At 36.7% G+C, this 27428-nt stretch overlaps 1 protein-coding gene across 1 annotated transcript in view; it reads left to right on the plus strand.

The window, feature by feature from the left end:
* The window catches only part of SLC9A9 (solute carrier family 9 member A9), a 210455-nt gene that overhangs the window by 111769 nt on the left and 71258 nt on the right, over positions 1–27428 (plus strand). Inside the window, exons 10-12 of the mRNA XM_068406383.1 lie at positions 3033–3146; positions 4940–5051; positions 10544–10697. Of these exons, the coding sequence (XP_068262484.1) occupies positions 3033–3146; positions 4940–5051; positions 10544–10697 (380 nt within the window). The remainder of the gene's footprint in view (positions 1–3032; positions 3147–4939; positions 5052–10543; positions 10698–27428) is intronic.

Below are 27428 nucleotides of genomic sequence, written 5' to 3' on the forward strand. Positions count from 1 at the left end.
CATGACAACTTGGGAAAATGCTTCTATGGAAGCTGTTTCTTAACATGGTTTTCAGAAGACCTCTGTAGAATAAATTGGTTTGTTCTGATGGGATTTATGCTGCACAGCACTGACAGTTAAGTGCTTAATGGAGTAGCTCCATGGGCTCTGTATTACTATTGAACAAAACACAGAAGTTGAAGAAACACTAAATAAAACACTATGCTGAATGCAAGAATCAAAGTGAAGTCTGGAGAACAGCGGATAAGTTTTACGTTATATCTGCAAGCACCGTGTTCCAGGAAAAGGCATTCAGATATTACCTCTTTTGTAACAATAACTAGTTCTGAAGCAGTTGATTTTTTTTTTTTTTTTTGCTAACGCAGGATGAGAAATTGGAATAGGCTGCACTCCGTGAATAAATGTGTCGTATGAGTGATATACTTTTAAAAAGAGAGAGCAAACTATATAGGGAATACAGAAGAATCTGAATGAAGCCAATGAGCTACTTTTACCATTCTAAGGAGCTGAGTCCTTTCATAAGAGACCATATAATGGCTGTGCCTGGAATAGGAAGGAGCATGCTCTAAATTAGCTATTAAAATAACACCTGGATTTTTGCTATACAAAGGAAGGAAACTAGCCCAGATTTAATCTTCTAGCAAGCAGGCAGCACTCTGATAGTGGAAGATCAAAATACTAAGAAACTAGAGATGAGAGGAAAAAAAACCCAGCACAGTTCAGCACCAAAATTCACAGAAAAAAACAGGGTTTGGATTGTACTTGCTCTTGCAAACAAACCAGTTGGTGTCCAGCAATATGATTCAAGAACTGCAGTAGATTACAGTATTGTATGTATCTGACATAGATGATGTGGGCTAAGAAGTCTTACAAACACTGTAAATATAGGCTAAGAATTCTAATAGGCCTGCACTGGTGGCACAGAAAACATTGGCCCAGTGAGCAAAGGAAGTATTTATAGTTCATGTTGATTGGAAACACATCATCAAGAATTAGGGAGTCATCTTTTTAAGAATCACTTACTGAAATTATTCTGGAGGTTTGAAGATACACTGAAGTAGGAAGAAACAGAATGCATGTAGCCAGAAAAGGCAGTAAAGTTATAGGGAAATGTAAAAGATGCACTAAACTGAATTTAAAAGAAATACATAAAGACTGCATATCTTGACCAGATTGCTGGAAGACAAAGGGTGAAAGCTTAAAAGCAATAATGTCATGAAAGCACTTCAGGCAAGAGTATAAGCTTGAATTAAGAAGATTATTGAGAAACAGCATACAGCAAAAGCAATATTACAGCAAAATCTGTTTTCCTTCAAAAATGTGTGTCAACAAAAAGTTTGGAAAATGCAACAAAGAAACTTTAGTTTCAGAAACCGTGTTTCTAAAATGCATCGATAGTAGATCTATTTTACATTTCTTTAAGTCTTGAATGAGATTTTGTAAATGAAGAGTGAAATATCATTCAGCTTTAAAACTTCTGAAGCACCTTCGTCTTATCCCAACAGTTAAAGAATGCAGTTGTGGCTCCTCACAGCAGTACCCTTCCCTCAAAAGATTTTTATATATACACAAATATATGTATTTTAAAGAGAGAGAGAGTAAATACTGTCATGACACTCCTGATATAATTTTTTAAAGCATTAGAAAAATATGTCAGATGACATTCCCACAAAGAATCATGTTTGTTCTCAAAATGGAAATGCAAAGATTTATCATAATAATTCCTGTGGGCTGCAAGATCTCATACTTCGAGTTTTTTTGACAACTGGTTTCTCTCGTTTAGCTTTAATTTAAATAATTTAAGTCTACTAACTTGCAAATATTTCTTGTGTTTGTTTTCATGTTGTCCAGCAGTACAGCACAAAATGGGGGCTATGGAATGTGCTTGGGATAATTGATGGTGCTGCCATGGGGTCCAAAATATCTTCCCATATATTGCTGGGGTTTATGCCATTTTGCCTCTGAAATTTGTTTTAAATAATGATTCTGACAGCTCTCATTTTTCCTTGGTTAGATCTTAGTGACTGTTATTAGATATTTATTTTTAGAAGCACAAACATTACAAACAATACATAAGCCCGTTGAGGATGAATAAAATATCACCATAGTAACATTCCGGATAGTGATGTATGACTGGCTGTAGACAGACTGACAAACTTCGGCCCTAATTCTGCGCCAGGATTTGTTAGCATAGTCTTCTGAGCCCAAAAGGGACTTCAGAAGCTAAAAGATCTTTTTCTCTCCTCTGTAGTTATTTGGCAGCAATGTTTGATTTTTTTTTCCAGATATGGATAAATATGAAAATTTATTTTATTAGGTTTTTATATAATCAGCTGCAAATGCAATCAAGAACATCCCCTCAAGGCAAATGAATATTTTAGCTTTGCTTGTTTTTTCACAGAAGAAATCCTACCATAATCATGTGTTTTAGGCTCATTTTATAATACGTTTAAATGATATCTTAAATAGTTTGGTTTGAAATGAGTAATTGGTACTGATGTCCATACAGTAACAATAAAAGTTTTCATCTGCAGAATAACATTCAATGGCAATAAAAAAAGTCATGTTATATTTTAAAGGCAGAGGTTCTTAAAAGTCCATTTAAGAATTTTTTTTTCTCTCTTGGCAGTAGTGTACCCATACCCAGAACTGTATTATGCATAGCCACTTGTGTAATCAGGATCTGAGCCATTTCCCAGGTTCACCTGTGTAAACATGAGTGAAGTTATATTCCCTCGGCTTCCTTGCAGTTTGCATTGAAGCCTGTATAACTTACTTGATGTTTATGTATTATCACTTGTCTATGTCAAGCTTTCATACACAAATCAGAGAAAAACATGCAAGCAACTACGATTTTTAAAGCTAAAAAACACCACATATAGCAAATTAGATAGTTTTAAAATCCACCCTTGAAATAGGTGCAATTTCTGTTCCTTTCATCTAAACAGTTCTGTATTCCAAGGGAACCTGGGGATAAACAGTAGTTATGTACAGGCATGAGTCATAATTATGTTCTTTCTCTTTCTTTTAAGTTGTTTGAGTTCATGAATTTTTTGGCTGAGAATGTCATCTTCTGTTACATGGGACTTGCACTATTCACGTTTCAAAATCATATCTTCAATCCTCTTTTCGTATTTGGTGCATTTGTATCCTTTGCTTTAAAGTATATATCTATGTACATGTGTGCATATATATATATAAAGATTGTGTGCTCCATGTGAAAAAAAATGTTAACAAGCAAGCCAATCAGTTCCTTAAATACTAAAAAGCAATTTTTTGTTGAATACAAAGGCACTCATCTTTGTTACATATATCTCAATAACTGTCTCAATGCATGTAAGCACGTGGTCTTTTGACAGTTGCTGTTTTGCAGCTCTGCTACAAGGCAAATAGCTTTAAACCAGCTGGGGAACTTTTGTCACTGGTTTAGAGGTGGGGTGGGAAATAGGGATGTGTATTGGGACACACCTGTGGGGACACACGCAGGCATACAAAATCTTTTTTCCTGTCCAGAGCCAGTGCAGATCCACAAACTGTAGGCCTGCCTTCAGACAGATATGTGCCATAAGCAGAACTTCCCCAAAACTACTAAGTCCTTAAAAAGCAAACAGTTCTGCATTGCTCAAATCTTTCCTTCTTTGTATTTGATATCTCTAGGGTACATGGAATTATTTAAATCATCATGTGCCTAAGAGACTGGTAAGAAAAAGAGTCCATCTTTAATTCTGCCGTGGTTTCTCAACAAATCTATGGCTTGTACAGCGGTATCGATTCTTGTCACACTGACAATTCACGCTGATTTTTTTGGCTCAGAGCAGCAGCCCTTTGTTTATCACTTTTTGATGATAGCTTTAAAAGTTGGGATCATACTGTTTACTTGCAGCAATTTTTCTATGTAATTTCCAAATGGCTACAGGTTGGGTTAGATGACAGAGAGGACCCCAAGAGCCTATTGCACCCCACCGCCACAGCCAGGCAAGTGCAATACTGTGTCCTGCACTCCTGGCATGGGAAGACAGTTGAACACGAGAGCAGCACTCAGCATCCCAGATGGGAGCTGTAGTGCAGAGCACTGCAGGGACCTCGCTCTAGCATTTCCTTTCACTGAGGGCCAACAGACTGCAACAGGGTTGCACTGGACGGCTGAGCACTGGGCATGTGAAGCAACCACTGCTAATGCATGTTCTCCCAAGTCCACAGGAGCTTTAAGCAGCTCTTAGCCCAGCAGATAAGATATATACAGGCATTGCCACTCAAGTAATTTGTCTATTCTACAGTCCACAGTGTGTCTCAGACAAAGAGTGCTGTAAGTGAGCCCTAAGAGTTACAAGACAAGGGGAGGACAGAACCTGCTAAAAGCATATATAAGGAGTTCTGATTGTCTTTTTTTTCGAATCTGAAATAGCCTGATGTTTTTAATTAAAGCAACTTTTGTGATCATTCCACAGAGGAGTAAGAAAGAACTTTCCAAAAATCTCCAAACAAAAAGGAAAAAATAAAAGCAAAGAGTGCTGGATATAGACAATATGAATTGTCAAGAAATAAGAAAGTAATCATGTCCAAAAGCACATCTATTCTTTGCAAATTGCTGCGCAAGGGGATTATGCCATCTCTGCAACTGATGACGGGCATTTTACTGAGGGACTGAAGATGAAGTCACATGTGATACAAATGTGATGAGTAAAAGTAGAGTGATTGAAGTGGGATATATGATGATGAATATAAAACCAGGATGTCTGGGGAAGGCAGTCTCTGCCACTGCACAGTTTTATAATGAAATTGGAACCAGAAGGATCTGACATGTGAAATATGAAGGAAGATAATCTCATACTCATTTTAATTACACTTTTAAAATAACTTTGGAGAAATATTGGGTTTAAGTTAACCCTGTTTTTGTCAGTAGTTCCTCTGCCATTTTCCTCAACATTTTACATTTCAGGTAGCAGTTTTTGTAGCGAGAGCTTGCAACATATATCCACTTTCTTTCCTTTTGAATTTGGGTCGAAACCAAAAGATTCCCAGGAACTTTCAGCACATGATGATGTTTTCAGGTAAGTGCTATTTTGCTGTTTTTCCTGTCCACGTTTAACAACAAAGATAGTCATCTATCACTAGAAAAAGCCACATCTATCACAACGTTCAGTATCTTAAAACTCAAGATAGTCTCTTCAAAGTTACTGAAACAAATGGACGTATCCTCATCAACTTCATTGTGCTCTGGACCTATTTTAATTAACTTTTTGGAAACCTACCACCCAGGAAGCCAGCCTTTCAACCCATTGTCCCCCATCTGTCTACACTTCCATGACAATTTGGGAATACCATGCTTTTATGTTGTGTTGTTTTAGAGGCACCTGTACTATACCTGACAGTATGCTTACGTAAATAAATATCCAACTTTGAAGGTGTTAGTGCTGATACTCAAATCAGATATGGTGTCTTTGGCAATTCCTTTAGCTTCAGGAATGGTTGTCCTTTGAAACATGAGACTAGGAGACTTCAATTCCACAGACCTTTTCATATGTATTCCAGCCTGATATTTGAGTACTTTATTTTCCAAATTCAGATTTTACTGATTTTTAACTCTGGTTAACATTGTAGAATTTAAAAAAAATCCAGAAGAAGGAGCCATGTTCTACTCTCATTTGCGCATCATCCCCTGAACCGTTAAAATCTCAGCTGGATTCTGTATTTTTAGACTTGCACAAGCTAGAAATACCTCCACTTGACTTTCTGATGCTAGTTCAGAAAAACTCACTTATAATCTAAGAATATTTGTTCGGTAAAAGACAGAAAGACAGATCTCCCAATACCATTTATGAAATAATTTTCTAAAATTAGAAAGACAGCACTTTTTCCTTAATTTTCTTGCTTTTTATACAAAAACCTATTCCAAATTTTTATAGATAAAATTTCTTGATTGACAGCCTTGACGTACACTGATCTATTTAGCCAGATAACAAGTAAAATACAATGCGCCACATTTCAAGCTTCCTTATCAGGAGTACTCCACATCAGGGTGCCTCATTTATGCCTGTTTAATTCCATCTCTCTAGAGAGCAACACAGTAGTTCATTTCTATATCCATTCAATCCTTCTGCTAAAAGCTGCCACTGAAAATGTCAGTTAATAGGAGCTAGATTGTAGTGAGAGATGATGACATACATCCATTAGGAACTGGCTTTCAGACTGCCTGCTCACCTACAATTGTTAGCCCCGTAAGATGTATATGTAGATCACTAGTAACGCTAGCAGGTGGCCAACTAGACAACAGCATGAAAAATAGCTTCATATCATTAGTTATATCTAGTTTCTGGGCCCCATTTTTGCTTTTATTTTTCATCAGATAAAGTTCAGAATTAAATATCTTCTAAAATGTATCTTATTCTTCAACTTTTCTGTCCTCTTTTTCTCCAGTCAAATTTCATTCTCTACAGAACTATGAGCAGAAAGTAGCCTGCAGCCAACAACTGAACGTGAGAACTCACACTCACACATTATCTTTCCAGTACAATCTGGCAGCTGAGAACTGGAAAATAGTAGTATTGAAAACTTCTAAAATGTAAATGTTAAAATACTCAGAAAAGTAATTTGTAACTGTTTTCAAAGAAACACTGTATTTTGTAGAAAAAAATGTCTTTACATTATAAAAAAGTAAATAGCATCATCTGCAAGTAGAGCAATAAAGACGGACTGCCTCTCACACCGCCAGCAGCTTCACACTTCACAGAACACTGAGGATATGTGGATTTTCTGTGTGATTGTACTTTTTAATATGCACTAAGATTTGTGCTCAGTTACCAATAACATTCTTTACTATAAACTGATCATACTGTATATAGTGATAAACAGAGAAGACAATGACTGCCAGAAGAGAGAAATTTCTGATATGAGTAAACAAAGCACTGGATTTGAGTTTGGAGGAAGATGCTTATTGCCTACACAAGATCAGCAGCAATGTTCTGGTACAGCATCAGGTTCTAGTCGATTGCGGGGAAAACTGGGTTTCACTCACCACAGCATCACACACTCTGATGTAGAAAACAACTAATTTGGGGTTAGTTTTGTTTTCCGTCTTATCATTACCGAATGCACCAAACATTTACCACTTTCTTTACTGAGTTTTGCTACCATAATCACCATGAATGTTGAAGTCTGAAAAAAGCAATTAAAGTCAGGCAAGCATGTTGTCGATCAGCATTGGAGTATACCTTACTCTGCAAAGAATTCTACTGAAGTCATAAGTTCTACTTTTTGAGTAGTATTAATACATTTGAGAAAATGTGGAAGAGTTAGGCTTGTAAGTGGATTATGTAGCATTTTGATTTATTACATTCATCTGCTTCTGCCACTCCTCTAACACCACATTACGGACGGTGGATTCACTTTTACAACTATGTTTAATCACGATTCCTGATAATTTTACATTGTAAATCAAAATTAGATTAGTCCTTGTATAATTAAGCCTGAGCTTGTCAAAATAAGTTCAATGTCAGCTAAAATGAGTAGGCAAGTAGTCTCTGCTCAAGTGAAAAAATAAATATTTTCATGTCTTAAATTGTAAGAGAGCTATCGCTATGCACTAGTGGTCTATGCTGCATGAAAATGCCTCATTTCAGTTCAGAGCCTGCTATGCTGCCTTTGACTGGTAATCAAATTAAAAGGGAAGGAAACCAAATGGATCCAGATGGACTTATTAATACCAATAACGAGTCTGATATTTGGGCATCACTGCCACATGACCAGGAGGGGACTATTTCACAGATACAGTACTGCACTTTCCACTCTTCCAATATCTCTATTTACTTTTTACTGTGCTTTCCTCTTCTCTGCAGCATGGAAATCAGTAAGAGAGAGGCTTGTGGGACACAGTGCTACAGGGGTGGTTGCTGTTAATATAAGACATTACAGCAGCAGTGAAGTCTGAAAGGGTGGAACAGAAATGAAGAAGAAAAAAAAGAATGTCTGTGTACAGGCAGCTGTTGTGCAGGCATTTACATCTGCACCCTCATACATACATGGTGGTGGGTGGGAAGTGGCAAAGTGAACTTTTCCAAGAAGACAGATATGAAAAGAAATCAGCTAAAGAGAAAAGAGAGCAAGGAAGAAAAGAGCAGAGAACTACGGTTGGAACCAGAACACCAGATCTGCATACAGAAAGTCTCCTTTCCTGGCAGATTCTCTCCACACTACCCACAAACACTACTGCCCTCAACGGCTCTTCAGAGGGATGGGTTCAGAGTGATGTGTATGGAGCATGAGCAAAGGATGGATAACAGCCCAATAGGACACACCTTTTCTATTCTGTAGGCCTCTGAAGCTTAATCCTGGGAGCAGTTTTCTCTAGAGGCCATGTCAGACACACGAAAGAATACCTTTTAAAGATGAATCCCTAATGGCTGGCACAGCTAGCAGAAAAATCTGGTAGGAAATCTGTGTAGAGACCAACAGATCAATGGATCACAGCCCAGATGTGGAGCTGCTGTCAGCACAGCATCTCTGAAAGATGAGGGGAGAGAATCTCTACTAACGGTTCATCAGAGCATTTTCCTCCTACCGCACCGCTCTCTCCAGGTGTAGCTGAGGTACCAAAGTCCCTTGGAGCCAATTGTGCCATTGTGCTTTGTTGATATTTTTCCCTGAAGTGTCACAGAAAACTTAACCTTCCTTATCCTCAGCCTATTTCAGTATCTTACCATCTTTTGAAGTTGTTAAAATTCCCTTCCTTCATTTGTGTCATTACCTGGAATGTATTTTGATATATATAATAGTATTCTTTGCTTCTCATTGAGTCTTTATGTTGTAGGTTATATTCATCTGCTTCCCACTACTTTAGTTGGAAGCAAATACTTTATTTATTTCACTTTAGACATGTTTTTAGTTGAAACTGTATTAGTTCTTATAGACCATGTTGAGTCTATTATAAATGAGAAGTGCAGTGAAGGCATTCACTATTTCTCTAAACTGAAAAAAATATCCAGTCCAGCACTCAAGAGGTAGAGAGTCTTAATGACATATTAACAATTTTTTTTAATATTCCCTCTTACCAAGGAGAGATGTTCTAGATTTAATATTGCACATACCATTGTGATGCAGTTGAGGAAAGCAGCATTGTTTTCCACTAAAATGTAGCCACCAATAATTTAAGCATTTAATCTGGGCTAGTCGTCTAGATTACCACTATAACCACTGGAAAAAGACCGTTTCAACAGTGGCTCATTCCCTTCTCAGGTACATGTTTAAAATGAGCTGATATTTTTTTTTTTCCCCGTAAGAAAATAGTAAAGTATGCACATCCTTAGATATGTCTTTTACATAAAAGCAAAGTCAAGGACAAGCCCACTTGTTGACTGCAGTGTTATTTTCATAAAAGCAGAGATTTAAACCTGCTGCCACTGACCATTTTCAGCTAATGTAACTACAGTCTGGTACCTCCTGGCAGAAATGGCTTTACCTTGTTCTCTGGATAAACTGTCCATCTTCTATACCAAATAATTCACATTCTAGCTATGTAATCTTAAAGTAGCTTTCTACTCCAAAAATAGCAGCTTTTTAGCAGTTGATGAAATGACTCTGCATATACCATCAGTGCCTTACAAGACATTTAATTATTAGGTTTAATCTCTCAATACTTGCAAAGTACTTTTTGGATTCAGTGTGTATTGTATACATGTAATGACCTCGCTCTCTACACTTATTTTGTGGAACTTTTTTTTTTAGAAAACAATAAAGTAAATTTAAATAGATAAATGAAAAGCATTGGAAAATACAGAGTATTATTTGTATTACGCATCCTGTGGGCTGGAGGTGCTAGCAGGCTTTTTTCCTCCACCTTTTTTAAATGTGTCACTCTGCAAGGACCTATTTAGTTCGCTTATTACTACCTATGGGGCTTTTTTTAAACTCACTGTTAGCCGTTTTCTCCACATTTATAAGCTTTTGTTTACTCTCTGTAGGTGTATAATTTTACAACTATTATAATTCTAATGATCTACATTTATTCTGCATCCCCTTTTTAGATACTAAAATAATCATTTAAAAACTACTAATTGTTTTTAAGTCATAATTTTTATGACTGTTCTTAGCACATTGAAAGATTTTAAAGAAAATCTAAAGAAATTTTCTGTTGTTTCAAACAAGAAATGTGTAGCCTGTTTGGGTACAGATTTCAAGCCAACCCTCGTTCTCACTTGCACCTGATTTCATGAGTAGTCCCACTGAAGTCAGTAAAATAACACAGGGAATAGATTTCTTTTTTAACATGCATAAAGTCCAGATTACTATTTAATTTGCAATTATTCAAGACAAAAAAATTCAGCAGATGTAAAACAAATGTGTGATTATTACGTGAATGAGAGCAGTTTCATTGTCCACTTTTGCAAAGTTGCTTACACTTACATTAAACACCATCCTTTCAATTAGCACAATTCAGTATTTTATAAGTATGATCATTCCTCTGCCCTTGGAATTGGGTTTGGGCTGAAAAGACTAAAATTCTGTTTCTCCATCACATTAACTTCATCATTCTTATCTTTTTTTTTAGGTTTACGTGGTGCAATAGCATTTGCATTAGCTATTCGAGACACAGAATCCCAACCCAAACAAATGATGTTTACAACAGCACTGCTTATTGTGTTTTTCACAGTCTGGGTATTTGGTGGGGGCACAACACCAATGCTCACGTGGCTTCAGATCAGGTTAGTACTCTCTTTACAATATTAACCATCAAAATAGAATGCAATCACTATGGATCAATCACTAAACTCCTACAGCTTTCTAAGGCTTACTTGTATGCTGTTTAGTAGTTTTACAAGCACAAAGGAAGTATTTGGCTACCTGGTAGAGGCTCCAGACCACAAGGAACAGGTTCTTCCCAAGCTCGTTATAGGCTTGGACCTAGGTCAGATCCATCCTTATTTCCTAAGAGTTTGTTTCACTCCTGTTCCTTTTAAACACTGTGAATAAACACTAGGAGCATCCTCCTCACTGTTGAAGAGTGAGCTATAAAGACAGATTTTGCCCTCATCTAAAAATGTGTATTGATTACACAAACATGTCATAAATAATGTATTTCTGATTATAATGTGAATATACTAGAAAATCTGCCTGCATTGGTGTATCATTCAGCCTGCATTGGTGCACCATTCAGCCATTGATTTATTACTCGTGTTTTATATATGCTCCTTCACTACCTTATTTTTTAAATTACTTCATAGTCACTTGAATTTACAGACAGCAATGAGTGACAAGGGAGGTTAAAAAAAAAAAGAGGGAAAAAGGAAGCTAGAATAAAGAGTATCTAATATAAATGTAGTCTCCTTCCAAGTGTGCTTCTTTGAAACCTCACTTTTAACAATAGGAGTATAATGCTATTGCTGAGTTCTGGTTACTTCATAATCCATTTAGAACTCACTGCCATGGTTCATAAGATCACCAAAGAAAGCCTCAGTATCAAGATAGGCTTGTAATTCGGAATTCCTTATCATTTATTCTCTATATAGCATGTTTTCCTTGTTTACAGAATGATGTCTGATTAACAAGCCTTCATGTCAGACTTGCTATAAAATATCAGCTGAAGATAACTAAATTGAAGCTTTAACAAAAAGCACAGATAAAAGCTTGCAGACAAAATGAGGACTAGCATACAAGTATACTGTATAAATGTGAAATGCAGGCATCAATATGCAATGTGGGGGCTTTCTATTTCTGTAACAGTTTGATTCTTTTTCATGACATCTTTCTTATGTCCCATAATGTCAATCAAGTTCATTACAGCTTGGATATAACTCCGCCACTATCAGCCGTCTTTCTGAGATTTGGCACTTTTTCACTGTCAGTCAGCAATAGCGTTGCTCTATATGGCGACAGAAGTGTGGGTGAGGAGGAATATTCTCATTAGATCTTGTGGACCAAATCGCTTTGGATTATGGTAACAGATTAAGGAATAATTTTGAGAATACAGAAAGGAAGAAAGGAGGTGGGCAGTAGTCATGTGTCTAGTCTAAGGACTTAAGTCACTAGATGCCTGTCCCGGTCTAGCTCTCTAGGTAATTTTTAAATTAACATTGCCAAGTGCTTTCACTAACACAAGCAATTTAATTGGATACAATAGCATTTCTTCTGCTACTTAGTACTACCCGGAGGTGGGAAGGCCCACAAGACCACAAGTGAGGGGCTGACTCTTATATTAACTATGTATACTGTTCAGTGCAAGCATGTGCTTCTTTCTCTACCCACCTGTACAACAGATTTTACCAAAGACACTGAAAGTAGACAGCCATTATTGGTCTGAAATGCTTATCTCTTTGGGGATCTTCTCTGAATCCCAGCAGATCTGCCAGGCAGATTTACCAGTCAAATAATTTGGTTTTGTAACTGGGATATAGGTTTTCTTACTATAAAGCTATTACGTTTATAATTCCCACTTAATTTCTTGACATCAGAACATACAGCTTCATAAATTATGAGTGTGTGGTCAAACTGAGATAAAACTTTAAATAGATATCTTTAATTACAAATGTATCTTGAGGCTCTGATTTCTCTTTCTAGTGAATATATTTGTCTTTATAATTTATTACATCTCAATATGGAATTTTCTCCTTAGCTACCAGTATTTGTCATTTTAATCTTAAGTAATTTTGCTAAGTAATTGTATTTAAAGGTGGTGGAAATTCATACCAGTTGATACCTGTATGGATTCTAGCAAACGGGTTTGCTAACTGAGTTGTGGGGCTGCTCTGAATTACACCACCTTGCTTGGGGCACAGTTTCCCAATACACTTGCAGCAGTGCCTGAATAGCAATTCTGAGCTGCATCTATCCCCATGGGGTTTTTTTAATAAAATTAGAAGAAAGAGATTGTATTTTTCAGGCTAGATTGGATGGTTCAGCTCACAAAGCCAAGATAAATTGTATTAAGAGTACAGAAATTACCTGATTGTCTGTGAAGAGACTCATTGGAATAGGTTGGTATGTCATCAATTACAGAAAAAAGGGATGAAGCCAGTGAAATGCTGCAACCATGTCTGTGAGCTCAGAAAAGGCAGACTGGTCTCACACTAGCCCATAAGTGTTCAATTGATGTGAATTTACACCAGGCACCATCCCAGGACAGTTTGAACCACTTCTGCATGATTCTCTAATGCTTTAGGGAACCAGATTTACCACTATGGTTCAAATCCAAAGCGTAGTGCTCAATCAGTTAACCTAAACAACTAGCAATAAAGTTATTCACATTATCAAAATTACATACTTAGAGGAAATTAAAAATATATGAATGGCTGCTTTAAGGTCACAGTGACTACACTGGATTTCCTTACATAACCTATCAGTTGCTGGTTAGGTAAACCTTCTCAGGAGACAGGATCAGTCAAAAATACAGTGATCAAGCGAATAACAGTCCAAAGCTGACTGTGCTTTTCTTGCCAATTAACCGTTTCATCATAAAATGATTATCCAGCAGGTAATGTATTTCACTGAACAGGATACATTCAGAGAATAATAAAGAGGAACATGTGATTTCTGAGACTATTTGGATGAATTGAATCTTATTCACATACATTTTAATTTGTGCCCCCTCTAGCTATGTGGAATAGGCTACAATTCCTATCAGTAGTTCAGGAGATGCAACTCAGCTCCTCAAGGCTGATCAAGTTAGTCTTATCCTAGAGATAAATGCTTCAGTTTATATATTACAGACCAACTTATCCACATTTTGGTTTTAAAACATAAATAAATCTATCATCCATTAAGTTGAAGATATGTAAAAATAACATAAATTACAAATACCTAACACTAATATATTTACCATTTACTCTACCATAATGCATTACAGTGTTAGTCAAGGTAAAAGACAGTACTCAAGATCTGTACAGCCTTCTTATCGTGTATTATTCTCTACCTATTATACTATGTTTCAATGATTTATTGCACTCTCCGTAAATTACATTGTGAAATTCTCATAACAGTGACCAAGACTCCTCGTATATCAACAGAGTATCAGGGAACAAAACAATGACAATTTTTAAATAATAGTAGTAATACTATTCTGAAAAATCAATCTTTGTTTCCATAATAACTGGAATTTCCATAATCTTCCACCTCTCCTCACAGCAATAGCATCAGATCTGCTTTTCTTTTTTTTAACATAAAATTCAACTTAATGTAAACATAATCTGTCACTCTATTTTTAGAGAAAAGATGAAGATGTGTCCTCAGAGATAACTACCAGCTGATTTATTCCAGGAATATGTATGGCTTATACAATACTTGCAAATTGTTGCCAAAACATATAGTAAGATATATTATCAAAACTAACCATGTGCTACTGAAAAAGGCTCCATTTCCATCTCCCATTTAACGCAGCAGTATCACTCAACTATCTCACAAGGCTGCAGAGGCCAGCTGGGCTGACAGCTTTTGTAAAAAGAAACTTAAATGGATCCCAGGAGTTCACCCAAGTTTAAGGCTCACAATTCTAGGCCCCTTCATTTAACAAATAAACTATACTGAAGCATATGCTCCTACTTAAACTATAGCTTGAATCTAAGAAAAGTCTTAAGGCCTTGGAAATTGACCTAATGGCAGAATTTATGTCTACATGTCTCTATAAGCCAAAATATAGTTTTAAAAGAAATCCCTACCATTCTTATTAATCTACTAGTATATTTACCCATGCAGATTAGTCTTCAAAATGATTCTTAAAATTCTTGGCCAAGTCAGAATATTTTTTAACTTTGTTCTAAAAGAATGAGACATATGTTTTCAGAAATGTCTTATTTATTTTAGCTTTCTCCTTTTTTAGATACCTTAAACACCAAGTTTCAGGAAGTGTTGAGTCTTCCCTTTCTGGGTCCTATTTAAATGTTCCCAATTGTCTGGTGCAGTAACATAACATTTCTGAGCATAGAGGAATATGCACAGTCAGTTACAGCGTTATCAGCTGGCATTCTGAGAGCAGAATTGGTTGCACCACGTTCCTAAATAATACATTCTCTTTTGGCTTATCTGAGTTATAACTAGAAAAAAATTGCCTTTACTCCCCATGTGAAAGGACTACAATACACTGCTCTTGGCAGACAATGAATAAAGCTGCATCAGTGTATAAGAATAATATCATGATACATCAACAGCAAAACAAAGATAGCCATTTTAAGCATGAGTTCACAGTCAAATTGAAGCATTCAATAAATGTGCCTTCAGAGATGTTGAGTTTTGCCTGCTAATGCTTTAGGATATATGTCTCCCTTCTTTCCCCATACTCTGATTAAAAATAGAGAGCTACATTTTATAGTAAACCTGCAATGAGATGTTTGGGGATAAAGGATTCTCCTGACAGGCAGAGCAAAAATACAAAGCTGTTAATAAAACATGTCCTATAAAAGCATTGTGCTAGGTATTAGGTCCTGTTTGTTTATCATCACCTCCTGTGTAAATGTTTGTCAAGGGATTTCCAGACTCTTTGTGCATCTCTTTGCAGCAGTTCTTCAGTGAATGAGGAGATTTTTATTCCATGTTCTAAATAAATACTAAGCAGCATTAATAGTAACTTTTAGTTCTGTGCCTATCTGGCCATTGCCTTTGGTATGTATTTTAGAAAGAGGCTATGTCTATGTGCCTGTCTGCCCTTGAAAACATGCCATCTCTAGTTCACCTAAAACTTCAGTTCCAAATCTCCAACTTTCTCTAAATACTAATGCCAGACGCCTGGTGTACCACATTGTTTTGGGATGACCAAATCTGTCCAAACTCAGATTCTCAGCAGGAGCATCTCCTCATTGCACTCTTCTACAAGAAAGCACCAACACAGGAAATGAAATTAATCAAAACAAACTATTCTTCTAATATTTAACTATTGCTTTCCCTAACTTCTAATTGATCCAAACTTTCAGACTCACTTCCAGAGGTTTCCCAGAGCTCTGCTTATTCTTTTCACTGTTCAGATTCCAGCTTTATAACTACCGACACCTATTTCTCTTTGCCCATCTAGGCAAAACTCAACCTAAAAATGTCAAGGTTATACACTTCCAAAACTTTCTTTGCATCAATAGAGCCAGAAGGTCTCCGATGGTGAACAGCAGCTGGTCATTCATTCACACTACACTGACATAAATACAGCATACCTTAATACAGTCAGTGATCTTTGAGAACACAAAACATAGAAATGCATCTAGTGTAAAAAATGTAACTGAAAAAACAATCTAATGCATACAACAAGAATAAGAGGAGAGGATTCACATCCTATAAATTAAGAGTCCTCAGAGCTGTTTGAAATGAGTACATAAGCAAAGGGGATATTGCTGTGGAGACTCTTTTCTGTTTTGTATGGGAAATGATGCTGGATAGCTAGGAGCAGAGTGCAGGTAAACTAGGAGCAATATTATCAGCATGAAAAAAAAAATCTGCCATTTGCAAGGGTCAAGCATGCAGTAACCTCCCATCCAGATCTACAGCAATGAAGGAAAGGAAAGGAAAAAACATTTACAGATTACACGTAGATATAACTCTATCATTGATATAAAGTCACCAAAGTCAAAAGAGTTGTCTCAAGGGTCCTTCTATTTATTCTTCATAGACTGAGTCATCCAACCAACCCCAATATATACTCCTTATAATAGGGGTTTACCCATATCTATTTTGACAGTAAATATGCATTGAATAACACTGAGAGAACATAAGAACTCAGACTAAAAGTTGCAGAAAGACCTAATTAGAGGACTTTTTACCAACTCGTATAATATATTGTTATTTTGGCAAAATATATTTTTTTTTAAGTTTTTGAAGTTTTATGCTGAGCTTTTCTTGTTCCACTTTTAGAAGTTCCACCGTAAAACACAAACAGACCAAATGCGTTTGTGGGGGTTTCCTTGTGGTATGGCTACAGCACTGTTTTCAAAATGAAAAAGGAAAAAAAGATTATAGGGCTGTATCCAAAACATTTTGAGAATCTGGCTTAGCTGTTAATGCTTTTGAAATAAAGCCAACTATTTGACTGTACCACATCTGAAACATAAAATTATAACATTATCCAGTGTTATGGTGTAGAAGTTGGAAGATCAAAACAATTCTATAACTCCTAAACTGCCACCTATTGCCATATTGCAAATCCACTGAACACGATAGGAAATGAGTGTTCAGCAGACATCAGCGCCCAAAAGTCATAAGCCAGCAGAGTTCAGTGTTATTGAGAATGCTAGTATACCCCTTTACAATAAAAATGTTTCATACATAAGCTATTCATTCAAGAAGTCAAGGTTTTGGTTCCTTCAGTATCCAGCACCTTAATCCATTCCTCCAATATCAAAGCCTAAGGCAGTGTGTGTGTTTACTAGAGTATCGCATTAGGGATGCAGGTGGGCAGTGGGCTAAACGCTGTGGCTTGACTGCTTGTGACCATAGCCGTTTACAAAAAAAAAAAAAATGGTTAATAGAGTAAGATTCTGTGCTTATGCCAGCCCTTTGTCAACTGGTTTAGACTGCTGAAAGACAGAACTTTATGACAGAGCAACTGGAGTAACAACATGACCTCGGCCAGTACTATAGCACTACTGTGTCAGTAAGAAAAATATTATTTTCATTATTACTAAACTCTATAGTAGTATTCCCTGTGTTCAAAGAGATGCTGCAGACAGACAGTTTACAATGCCACTGTGGTAGCCCTCGTCGCTGCCAAGTGGGAAGCTTTGATCAGATTTGGTCTGTATTTTAAGCTTCCAAAGCTGTTCTTTCTGCTTCCCAGCAGAGGCCCTTCAAATTAAAAAAGCAATATTGTTGGCTTTGGAAAGAGTTCTGCCTTGTCTAGAAAGGCAACAGTTGTGGTAAGAAATCTCAAGGGCTGAAATGGTGGTAATAATATGACTGAGCCTCAGGGCTCCAGAACAGGAGGTGCTGAGCAGGAACCTTCCTTTTCTACAGCCTAAGAACAAAGAAGGATGCACTTTAGATCAAAGGATTAACAAATTATTTTAGACAAGGTGGATGGTGCTGCCTACATTACTATATTTTTTCAGTTATACAGAAAGATTGATACTTTCTTCCTTTTTTTGTAATGTCATACACGTCTTTCTTACTAAGAATCTACCTGTTTGAGTTCTTCCAGAGTTAAGTTCGGATTTGCCATCATATGGTTGTAGCATCTGGATAGCTTTATTCATTCTCCTTTGTCAAATCAGTTATAACAGAAAATTCTCTTCAAGACCACATTTGTAGAAATCTCTATGAATGGGATCTATGGGAGAGGTGATCATATAACTGGACTCCTATGTTACCATGCTCAATCCCACAACATATGCTAAACACAAGTCTTTGAACAATAACCAACTGGCTTAAAAGCGATCTAAACAAGACATAAGCAATGTTAAAACTTACAATTTTCATATCAGCCTCCATTTGCAACATCTGCTGTGCTGTGGGCACAAGGCTAGAATTGTGTATTACTCAACACTGTACTCAGTGATCAAGCCATTACTAGAAACCATCACCTTTAACTTGACAGGAAATTCCTCTCATGTAAGGCTTCTCCCATCACTATCCAGGTTGGGGTTCTGCATCTTTACCTGATAATGAGGAAGAAGCCTTTCAGATACTGAGGATGGACACAACCTGCAATAGTCTGCTGTGTGGGTAAAGGACGGGCAGCACCTGTCTGGTATTTGGAGCTTTAACAAGGTGGTCAAACACGGCAATCTCAGACAGAGGTCACACAGGTCTCAGCCTTCAACTGACCTGAAAGCATTTACATATGCTTGAAAACTTCCTGCCCCAGAGCTTTACGAGCAAACTGTACTGGGCCCCTTTAATTGCTTCCCAGAAGGTGACTGAGCCCCCTCAGCTCCTGAGACACTCTCTCTTACAGTAAATACAAGTAGTGAGAATCTTGAGACTCTCTTAACTGTACTAAAACTTTCAGAGTGATAAAGTAACTATTTCCTGTAATTCCCAAACTGTAAAACACATAATAGTAAGTCTTAAACACGTGCTCTATGCCATATTGCAACTGCTGTAGTCAAAAGTAGTTTAGAAACTTCAAGTACATTGAAATTCAAAGGAGCTGAAGCACGTAAGTCACTTTCAAGAGTTTGATTTAGATAGCTTCATTTAATTCTAAGTGGAGCAATGCCTTCTCTAATCTTACTGGGGTGAGATGTGACTATGGCACTGGAAAGAATGGCGTCCTGACAGCTGATCTAGTCAAAGAGGCTGCAGTCAGCTGAGGCGAGAAAGAGTGATCCTGTTGCCTAGTTAAGAGTCTCATCAGAATATTGTACTCGATTGCTGAATTCTGCTCTGCTCATAGAAAAGAGCATAAGATAGTACATCACGTTACAGTCATTTGTTATAAACGAGATTCAGGTAGGAGTTTGATCTCTACTGCTCCTCATTTATTCCTAAATTAAGTGGAAGGTTTACTCTGAGTAAATGCATCGCAGCTTTCCTTTTTCAGCCTCAAATAGGCACACAAGGATTATCCCTCCTGAAAGATAGCTAGTCCTTGAGATACTCTGAATTCAATAGCCAAGAGCATGTGTTCATATCTTCAGATGATCCATAATTCAATAGTTATAAATTATTATGAACCCTCTCAATTGTTTTGCTTGTGTTCCTTTGAACACATTTTCCTTTCACCATTTGTCAAGAGGAAGGAAGGTCAGTATAGAAAAGGAGGTTTAATTAAATGTTTTCTCCTGGCCTTGGCACATTCTCTCTTCTGTAACCGTATTCCTTTGGGTCATATTTCCTCTGGAGTCCTGGAAAACAATTTAGTGAAAGTGAAGGATCTGTTGATTTACTATTGAAAACAGAATGTCAGCCTAAATATCTTTAACTGTGATTTGTGAGTGACCAAACACAAACACTTCAATTAAAGGCAGTATGTTTTCAAGTACTGTTACATTTCTGTGCACTTTGTACTGTTTATCTTGTTTTGGTTATAGAATACTCATAATCAGTCTAACTGGTGTTCCCTCTCAGTAACATAAATAGCTCCAATAAAAACAGCTCTTCCTTTGTTTCCAGGGTCATATTCCTTTTTAGCCATAGTACAGTAAGTATTTTAAATCATTCTGTAATAAACACTCCTGTTGAGAGCCCAATTTCAGCCAAGCCACTTCAGCCCACTGAGTTCCTTTTAACTCAGACACACTTTCAACAGAGATCACACTGTCTTTGCCTGGAAAGTCTTCTAAATCCTAACAAAACCCTCTGAAATCCAGAAATCCATGTAATTTAATGTAACAAGTCTAACCATTAATTCTGCAGTTATTTTAAAATTACTGCTGTCCTTAGTTGGCCAACTATCTGCACCTGAGAACATCTGAAGGACAGCATTTTGCCTAACATCTTTTACACCAATGATAGTTTGAATGTTCCTGCACCAACAAACACTAATTGCATATACATGAGAAACCAAGTTGCCGATTCCTTAGGCTCTCCTCAGCGTTAGGATATTACCGATTTATGTACAGACTCTTAGGTCACAAAATCTACATTGCTATTTAAATGGTAAGTTTCACAGTTGTGAAGAACACCTTGAAAATTATTCAAATAAAGCTAAACTAACAAGGAAGCTTTTGTATGGGTTCATGGACAATCTGAAACAATGGCTGAGAGAAGACACTGTGCCACAATTATTAAAGGAGTGTTTCAGTATCTTCAAGACACACAGTTTTGCTGATGAGCCCCATCCTTGCTCCCAATGCAGTACTCTGGGTACAATAGAAAAATAGTAGTTCAAGGTTGACTTAGGAAACTGCATGGCTATCAGTCATGTTACTTGTGGACTCTGTCCACAAGTAACAGGTGATCCAAGAAGACAGAGGAAGAGGCAGAGTTTTAGGTTCAGCTATAAGACATTTAGCCACTATAAATAACTATCAGCAATTTCAAGTTTGGTCAAGCACATTACAGATCATTGTGATGAAGCATTTGAGTAATTTGCATGGTAATCTATTGATTACTTGTGACACAGGTCACAGAGAGTGTAAGATCAGATTCTGGTTTATCACTTCGTTCCCTTTGGTCTCCTGTAGTAGCACAGACTAAAATATTGGTTTATATCCTAGGTAAAGATTTTTTTTTTTAATACAAAAATATTGCTAGATGTGATACTTTCCCTTTGCCCGGTGGTCTTTGCCACCAGTTCTGGATTTGTAGGTACATATACCCATGGTGTGTATGTAGTATCTACAAGAAATAGGACACGGTCTGGTGTTCCTGACTAAAGACATATTAGGGAAATGCATTCCACTTCAAACCCTGAGATGTTAAGCATCACAGATGAAATTATCTGTGAGCAAAGAAAACACTTTTTGGGGCACATCCATGCTGACAGGGTTAATATAATAGCTGCTTTTATAACAGTAGCTAAAGCACGATTAGCCTGGTAAATGCTATAAATCAAGAAGCAGTATGAAATTGGACATTAAATGTATTGGATGTTATTATAAAAAGAGAAATTGGATAATTTCCTTTCATTTCTATCTGAAAATGAGAAATCATCCAGGTAATGAATCTCAGTGATCTCCTGAAATGCCTGTCATTTATCTGAAAGGTACTTCTCTGCTAAGATAAGGTGTGCATTTGATCTCTCAGAGTTATTCACCATAGCATTTTGCCTGAATGATACTAAACAAGGTTTGTAAACATATGTGCTTGATAGCAAAATAAAAAGACCAAAATACAGGGGACTTGGGTTTTCTGACTCCGACTGTGAAAGGCAGCCCTGGGCAGCTGTTGAATGGAAGACTTTGGATTGCAATTGTGACTTGTGCACAATGTGTACCTGACTCCTGCTGTCAACTCTATTGGTCTTTATTGGCCAGAGGGGTCTAATTTTGGGCACAGTCTCCTCACATGGCCAACACAGCTATTAAAAACAGAAAAGGAAGAAATTAGAGATACACTTTTATTGCTAGAGTATTTGGTACAGGAGAGAGGGGAAATTACGCAACAAGATAGATTCATGCCTTTCACTTTACTAGGAATAAATGATAGGATGAATTTTCCACATGCCAAAACCCCAGAATAGTTTATATAGATATTTCCAGAAAATTATATAATTATATAAATAAACCTATAGCTTAGAAAAAAGTTTTTGTTTCATTTTGACTTAAAATATCATTTCAGTCTGGAAAAAAAAAATTTCTCAGTCTTCCTCAGGTTTTTTAAGTTTTCCTGAGGTTTTCCTTTCTGCTGTAAAGTATTTCATGCAGTGCAAGAACAGTTAATTCCATTTTTTAACTGTACATGAAGTGTAGAAAAAAATAAAACTATCTTTTATCTTCCGACAAGAAAAAAGGTGCTAACTGGGAAGATAACTAGGCCTTAATGGTCTTATACAGATAATGGGCTATGATAGAAACATTCTTGTAAATCTAAACAAATAAAAGCATATGTTGGTTTAACCGGGTATATCTGGGTTTTCAGAGGAACTTAGTGCCAGAAGAGAACTGTGTGACTTTGACTTTCATGAAACTTTCAACTCTTATGAAACATTCCTCCAGAAATTCTCAACTTTCTGTTCTTTTTTAAAATGTAGAGTGGAAGGAAAGCTCTGGCACCCTCAATAACAAACCTATATTGTTTGTTTAAATAAATATAGGTTTATATAAAATTTTATATATTAAGTGCTGTTTATGCAAAATACTCTAAACAGCAATCCTAAAAACCCATGATTTGTTGAACTAATCTTACAAGCAGACAAGGTGTTGTACACTGTGACCTTGAAACTTCCCAGTTGCCTTTGCCATTCAGTTATCTACGTGCATTAAGCCTGGTCAGGAATCACAGTGTAGTTTCAGGTAGTCTGGCTGAATTTCCTGAGTTTTGATCAGTTCCTGAGCTTTTCTAACCTTCACCCAAAGCGATTTCTACAAATGCTGTGGCAGCCTCTGTTTTCATTTTAGACACAGCAAGAGAGGCCCTGCTCTCTCTCTTGCCTGCTGCATCAACTAGTGACACGGACTTGGTGGTTTGCTTCCTCTGCCTCGTTCAATTCACAAGTATTTCTTCCACCGTTCTGGAGGAATTCTAGCCCAAACCTCACCAGTTCTGCACATATATGCATATGTATCCATGAGATTAAGAAAGCAGAAAAAGTCAGAAAATAATTGTAATTAACGAACCAGAAAATGAGATAAAATTATTCTGTAGACTATCAGTTAATGTGTTTGCTAGGGAGGTTTCAGCTCCCGTCCAAATAAGTGTTTCTGTTTCACATGAAATGAGTCATCAACTAAAATACAGAAATCTTCTGTGTAGTAGAGATCAGAATCCAGGTCTTCCAGTTCCCTATTCAGTAGTCTACAGAAGAATGATTGCCCACATGCTTTCTGACCTAATGACCCTTACATATACATATATTTGAATTTACTTAAGATTAAGCTTTTTTAAAAGACCAAAGATCATTATTTTTTTCTCCTGAAATCAGTGGGACTACATTATCTTCTACCCACCTGACTGTCCTTTATTGATCTGAAGATCTCAGGCCTTGTGTGACTAGCTCCCATGTTAAATGGGCACTATTTGGGCTCCTCCGTGCTTCTTCCTTTTGAAACTGATGCTCGGGCATGGCTTTACCTTTCACTGATTCTGAAAGTATTAAGAAAACCTCTCGGCCCATAAAATGAGTTGCCAAATCTCGTTCAATTGCCACGTCTTGGTTTACTGACCAAAAAAGTGGCATTATCTCCTTCTTTCACATCTTCAGAAATACTATTTCAATGCTTTCACATTGATAAGTAATAAAATCATCCATTTGCCCAACTTAATTCCAAAAGACAGTCTGCAGCCTCCATCCTTTTTTATTTATGCTCAGTGCGATACTGGAAAAGGAAACGTATTGGATTCTCTGTCAGAGCATTTCTTTGTATTGTCCTATCACTTTGAAATCTAAGTCATAATGGCCGTGTGCCATTTTGCTCTCACTTACATTGAAAATCTGAATTATAAACAAGTGACAAGTTCTCCAATTTAGATTAAGCAAATGTCACAGCTTTCAATCCAATTTATTACATATATCTCAACTTGCACTACCCTTACATAAGAGAAAGAAGATACATGTCCCAGAAAGGAGCAGTGATACATTTAAAATGTAAAATCAATTAATCTTTTCTGAGTTTCACATCTCTCTTGCCTTCCCAGTTTTGTCTTTTAGACAGCAAGCTCCCTGGGGTATTCTCTACCACACTCTGAGTTGTACCAAGCTAAACAGACTGTCAGCAATCATCCTAACAAAAAACTACACAAAATCCTTTTTAAAAAGCCTAATTTATTGGTGATTTTGTCAATATATGTTCTCTCTTGACAAGAGAAAAAGTTATATTTTATAGGGCTTTTAAAAAATTAAAACAGCTTTTGTGGTTTACAACTCAGCTCTTGCATATATACTCTCTCTGGATCCCAATATTATACCTCAAACACAAGGCAAATCCTTTAGATTTAAGTACTGTCCCACAGTATTTACCAATTCATCAGGGTGCAGGGCACGTGGAATTTTAAGCATTAGACTTGCCTTTCAGTTATCAAGTTTTCTTGCTCTGTTCAGTAAGGTAGGAACCTGAGGCCAATGTCAAAGTATCACATATTTATGAATACACTGACAGAACTATCACATATGCCTGAAGTCACTAGCCACAGAGAATTACTTAGAGCCCCAGGGAAGCTGAGTGGCAGTGGATAAATGGCAACAGATCCTCAGCTGGTACAGGCTGTCATAATAATATTCATTTATTTTTTTGGCCTGTAGGCAGAAGTATAATATGCTTTAAGGTTCCCTGATCGAGGCAATTTCTCACTCTACTTTCTCACTTTGCCTCTTCATTAACTCATGCAAGCTATTGCTTTCATTATCATTGCTGCTTGAATTCAGATGCTGGCTCACAGTTGCTACATACAGTAGTTTATTCTTATTTTTACAAGAAAGCAAGTCCCTTTCTTAACCATAATGCAGCAAACACCTTCCAACATACTGCAGAGCAAGACAAGAAGTATAAATAAAACTATGACGTTTTACAGGATACACCCTATCACATCCTCCCAGCACTCCTTTTCCACTGCACTCATTTTAAATGGCAGCCAACTTCAACTGGGTGCTTCAGGCTTTATGCCTAGGCTGTATATAGTTGGAAGGAGAAGAAGAAAAAAAATTAAAAAGAAAAATATAAGAGTGTCTCCAAATGCTCTTGTAAAAAGATAAAGGCCTTAATAAATTAAAATGAAAGTGTTTTATCAACCTTAACTACAGTGTCACAGTTAATAAGTACTATTCAACAAGGGGGTGACTAACCCTCCCCTCCTGGATCCTCATAAAAGGCTTGCAAGGACTGGTGCAGGCAGCATAAAAACCTCAAAACAGCACATGTTTAGCAGAGAGCCCCCAGCAAACCAGACAAGAAAGCCAATTCAGTTCATTAGCAAAAAAAAAGACAATTAGGAAATTTTTAACTCAAGATGGAGAGAATTAGCAGAATCAAGAGGTTTGTAACCACAGTTGAGTTGCTAACACAAAAGGAAAAAGCTAGCATTGACATTTGAAACCTTTGCTTTCCTTGGATAAGTATTCACAAATGCAAAATAAGTGCCTGCTATTTCCTAAATTCTTCTGAATACAAGACATAATGCAAATATATGTATATAAGTGGAATTTCACATATGGTAGGGCACCAGACCTGGGCTTCTGGGTCATTTACATTCCACTTAAGATCTTATTCTCTCCAAATGAATGAATCTATTACCAAGTCATGCATATTTAAAAAAGTGAGACTACTAAATTCAAGAATAAAAAAAACAAGCCTAACATTTGTATTTAGTGTACTTTCTGAACTCTAGAAAGGGACTTTACATACTGTGAAATAAGGACAGTTCCTATAGTTCTGGATAAATACAGAAACTAAGGTAAAAGTATTTATCTTTGTCGCTGTTGTTGTACAAGTAAAAGCTATCAAAGCTCTATATTGCTCCATGATCACTGTGCGACTAGCAGAACTTACATTATCGTGGACGACATCTGGTCCAAATTTCACAACTGCACAGAAAATAATTTTTCCCTCTGGAACCTCTGCAGTACAAAGAGTTGGAGAGTGTCTGTGAGCAGGCGCCCACGCACATTTATATCAATAATGGTTTTTGCATTGTCTAGCATTGTAAGCAGTGTGACTGCAGATCAGTATCTACTTTGGAGACAATAAGTTTTTATATGAACAGCCTAAATATTACTTGAAACAGCCACATGAGATCTAAATGTATTGCCTGAAACTGGTAAAGATGGTCAGGTTTAGGAAGGATGGATTATATCGTAAAAGCAAATTTAAAATCAGCTGAAATCTACACTGTCTAAACTAAACCGTGCAATTATCAGACCAAGATTATAGTGGAATAAAACCATTTATGAACTAAAAACAACATGGAATGAGAGAAACACTAGATGATAAAGGGGAGCATGCTTTTCCAGCACTTCTGGAAAAGACATCCACTCTCTGTCAAAAAAAGTATTACATTTTAATTGATATTTAATATATCAGGAGCATATAATCTACGCAGGTTTTTTTTCTTTAACAGTAGAGTAACAAAATGAAATAAAATGGCTGTCATCTTGAGTATTTCTTTATTCTTTGTTGTTGAGAAGCAAAGTGTTGTAAAATAAATGAAAAGTTAAATTTTCCATTAAGCAGTGTTTTAGAACACTGTCTTCACAAATAAAACTGTTTATCCTGCTGTATTTAAAGTGGCTTGAAAGAGCGTTTCGACACGAACGTGCAGAGGTGTTTCTCTGCCGTTAAAACTGAAAGGGTAATAATTGTTGACACTGCACACATCAGACAATGAAAATTTAGGCAAAACTCTTCCATTTTAGTTCGTAACGTTTTACTCAGTCTGAGGCTTTTCCCTAGGTTCTTCCTTTATAAAGCTTGATTTATAATTTCAAATGCAAAAAGCAGGTGAATGCCCACAGTTGGCAAAATTTAATGAGTATGCATCTGATCTGAAAATAGATAACTAAAAGATAAAATAAAAGCATTTTTTAATTTCATAGCAAGTTTTTTTTCTGTATTTAAATGACTAAGTTACAGCTGAGGACTCTGTCCTACAATATTTACTTCTAGATGAGGAAACATGAAAAAAACCTATCAATGCTCACTCAGATTACCAACTGCAGTGTATCTGCTTATGAATCTAGTGACCTCATATTTCAAACTGGGAATTAAATATGAACTTAAGCAAAGTAGCTGATTTACAAACTGCTGAGCAGCCTAAATGGAAAGATCAGTGACAGCTCTCATGCAAGGTACCTTGTCACCAGTTCTCAGCAGCAAAGCCAGCAGCATTTCCTCAGTGTGCTTTGGTAGTAGCATACATTTAGCTTGACCAGCATTACTCTTCACTTAGAACGGCTACGCACAGAATTGCTCCCAGTACCAGCTTTATGTGATAAA

Source organism: Nyctibius grandis, chromosome 8 (assembly GCF_013368605.1).
Source record: "Nyctibius grandis isolate bNycGra1 chromosome 8, bNycGra1.pri, whole genome shotgun sequence".
NCBI lineage: Eukaryota > Metazoa > Chordata > Aves > Nyctibiiformes > Nyctibiidae > Nyctibius > Nyctibius grandis.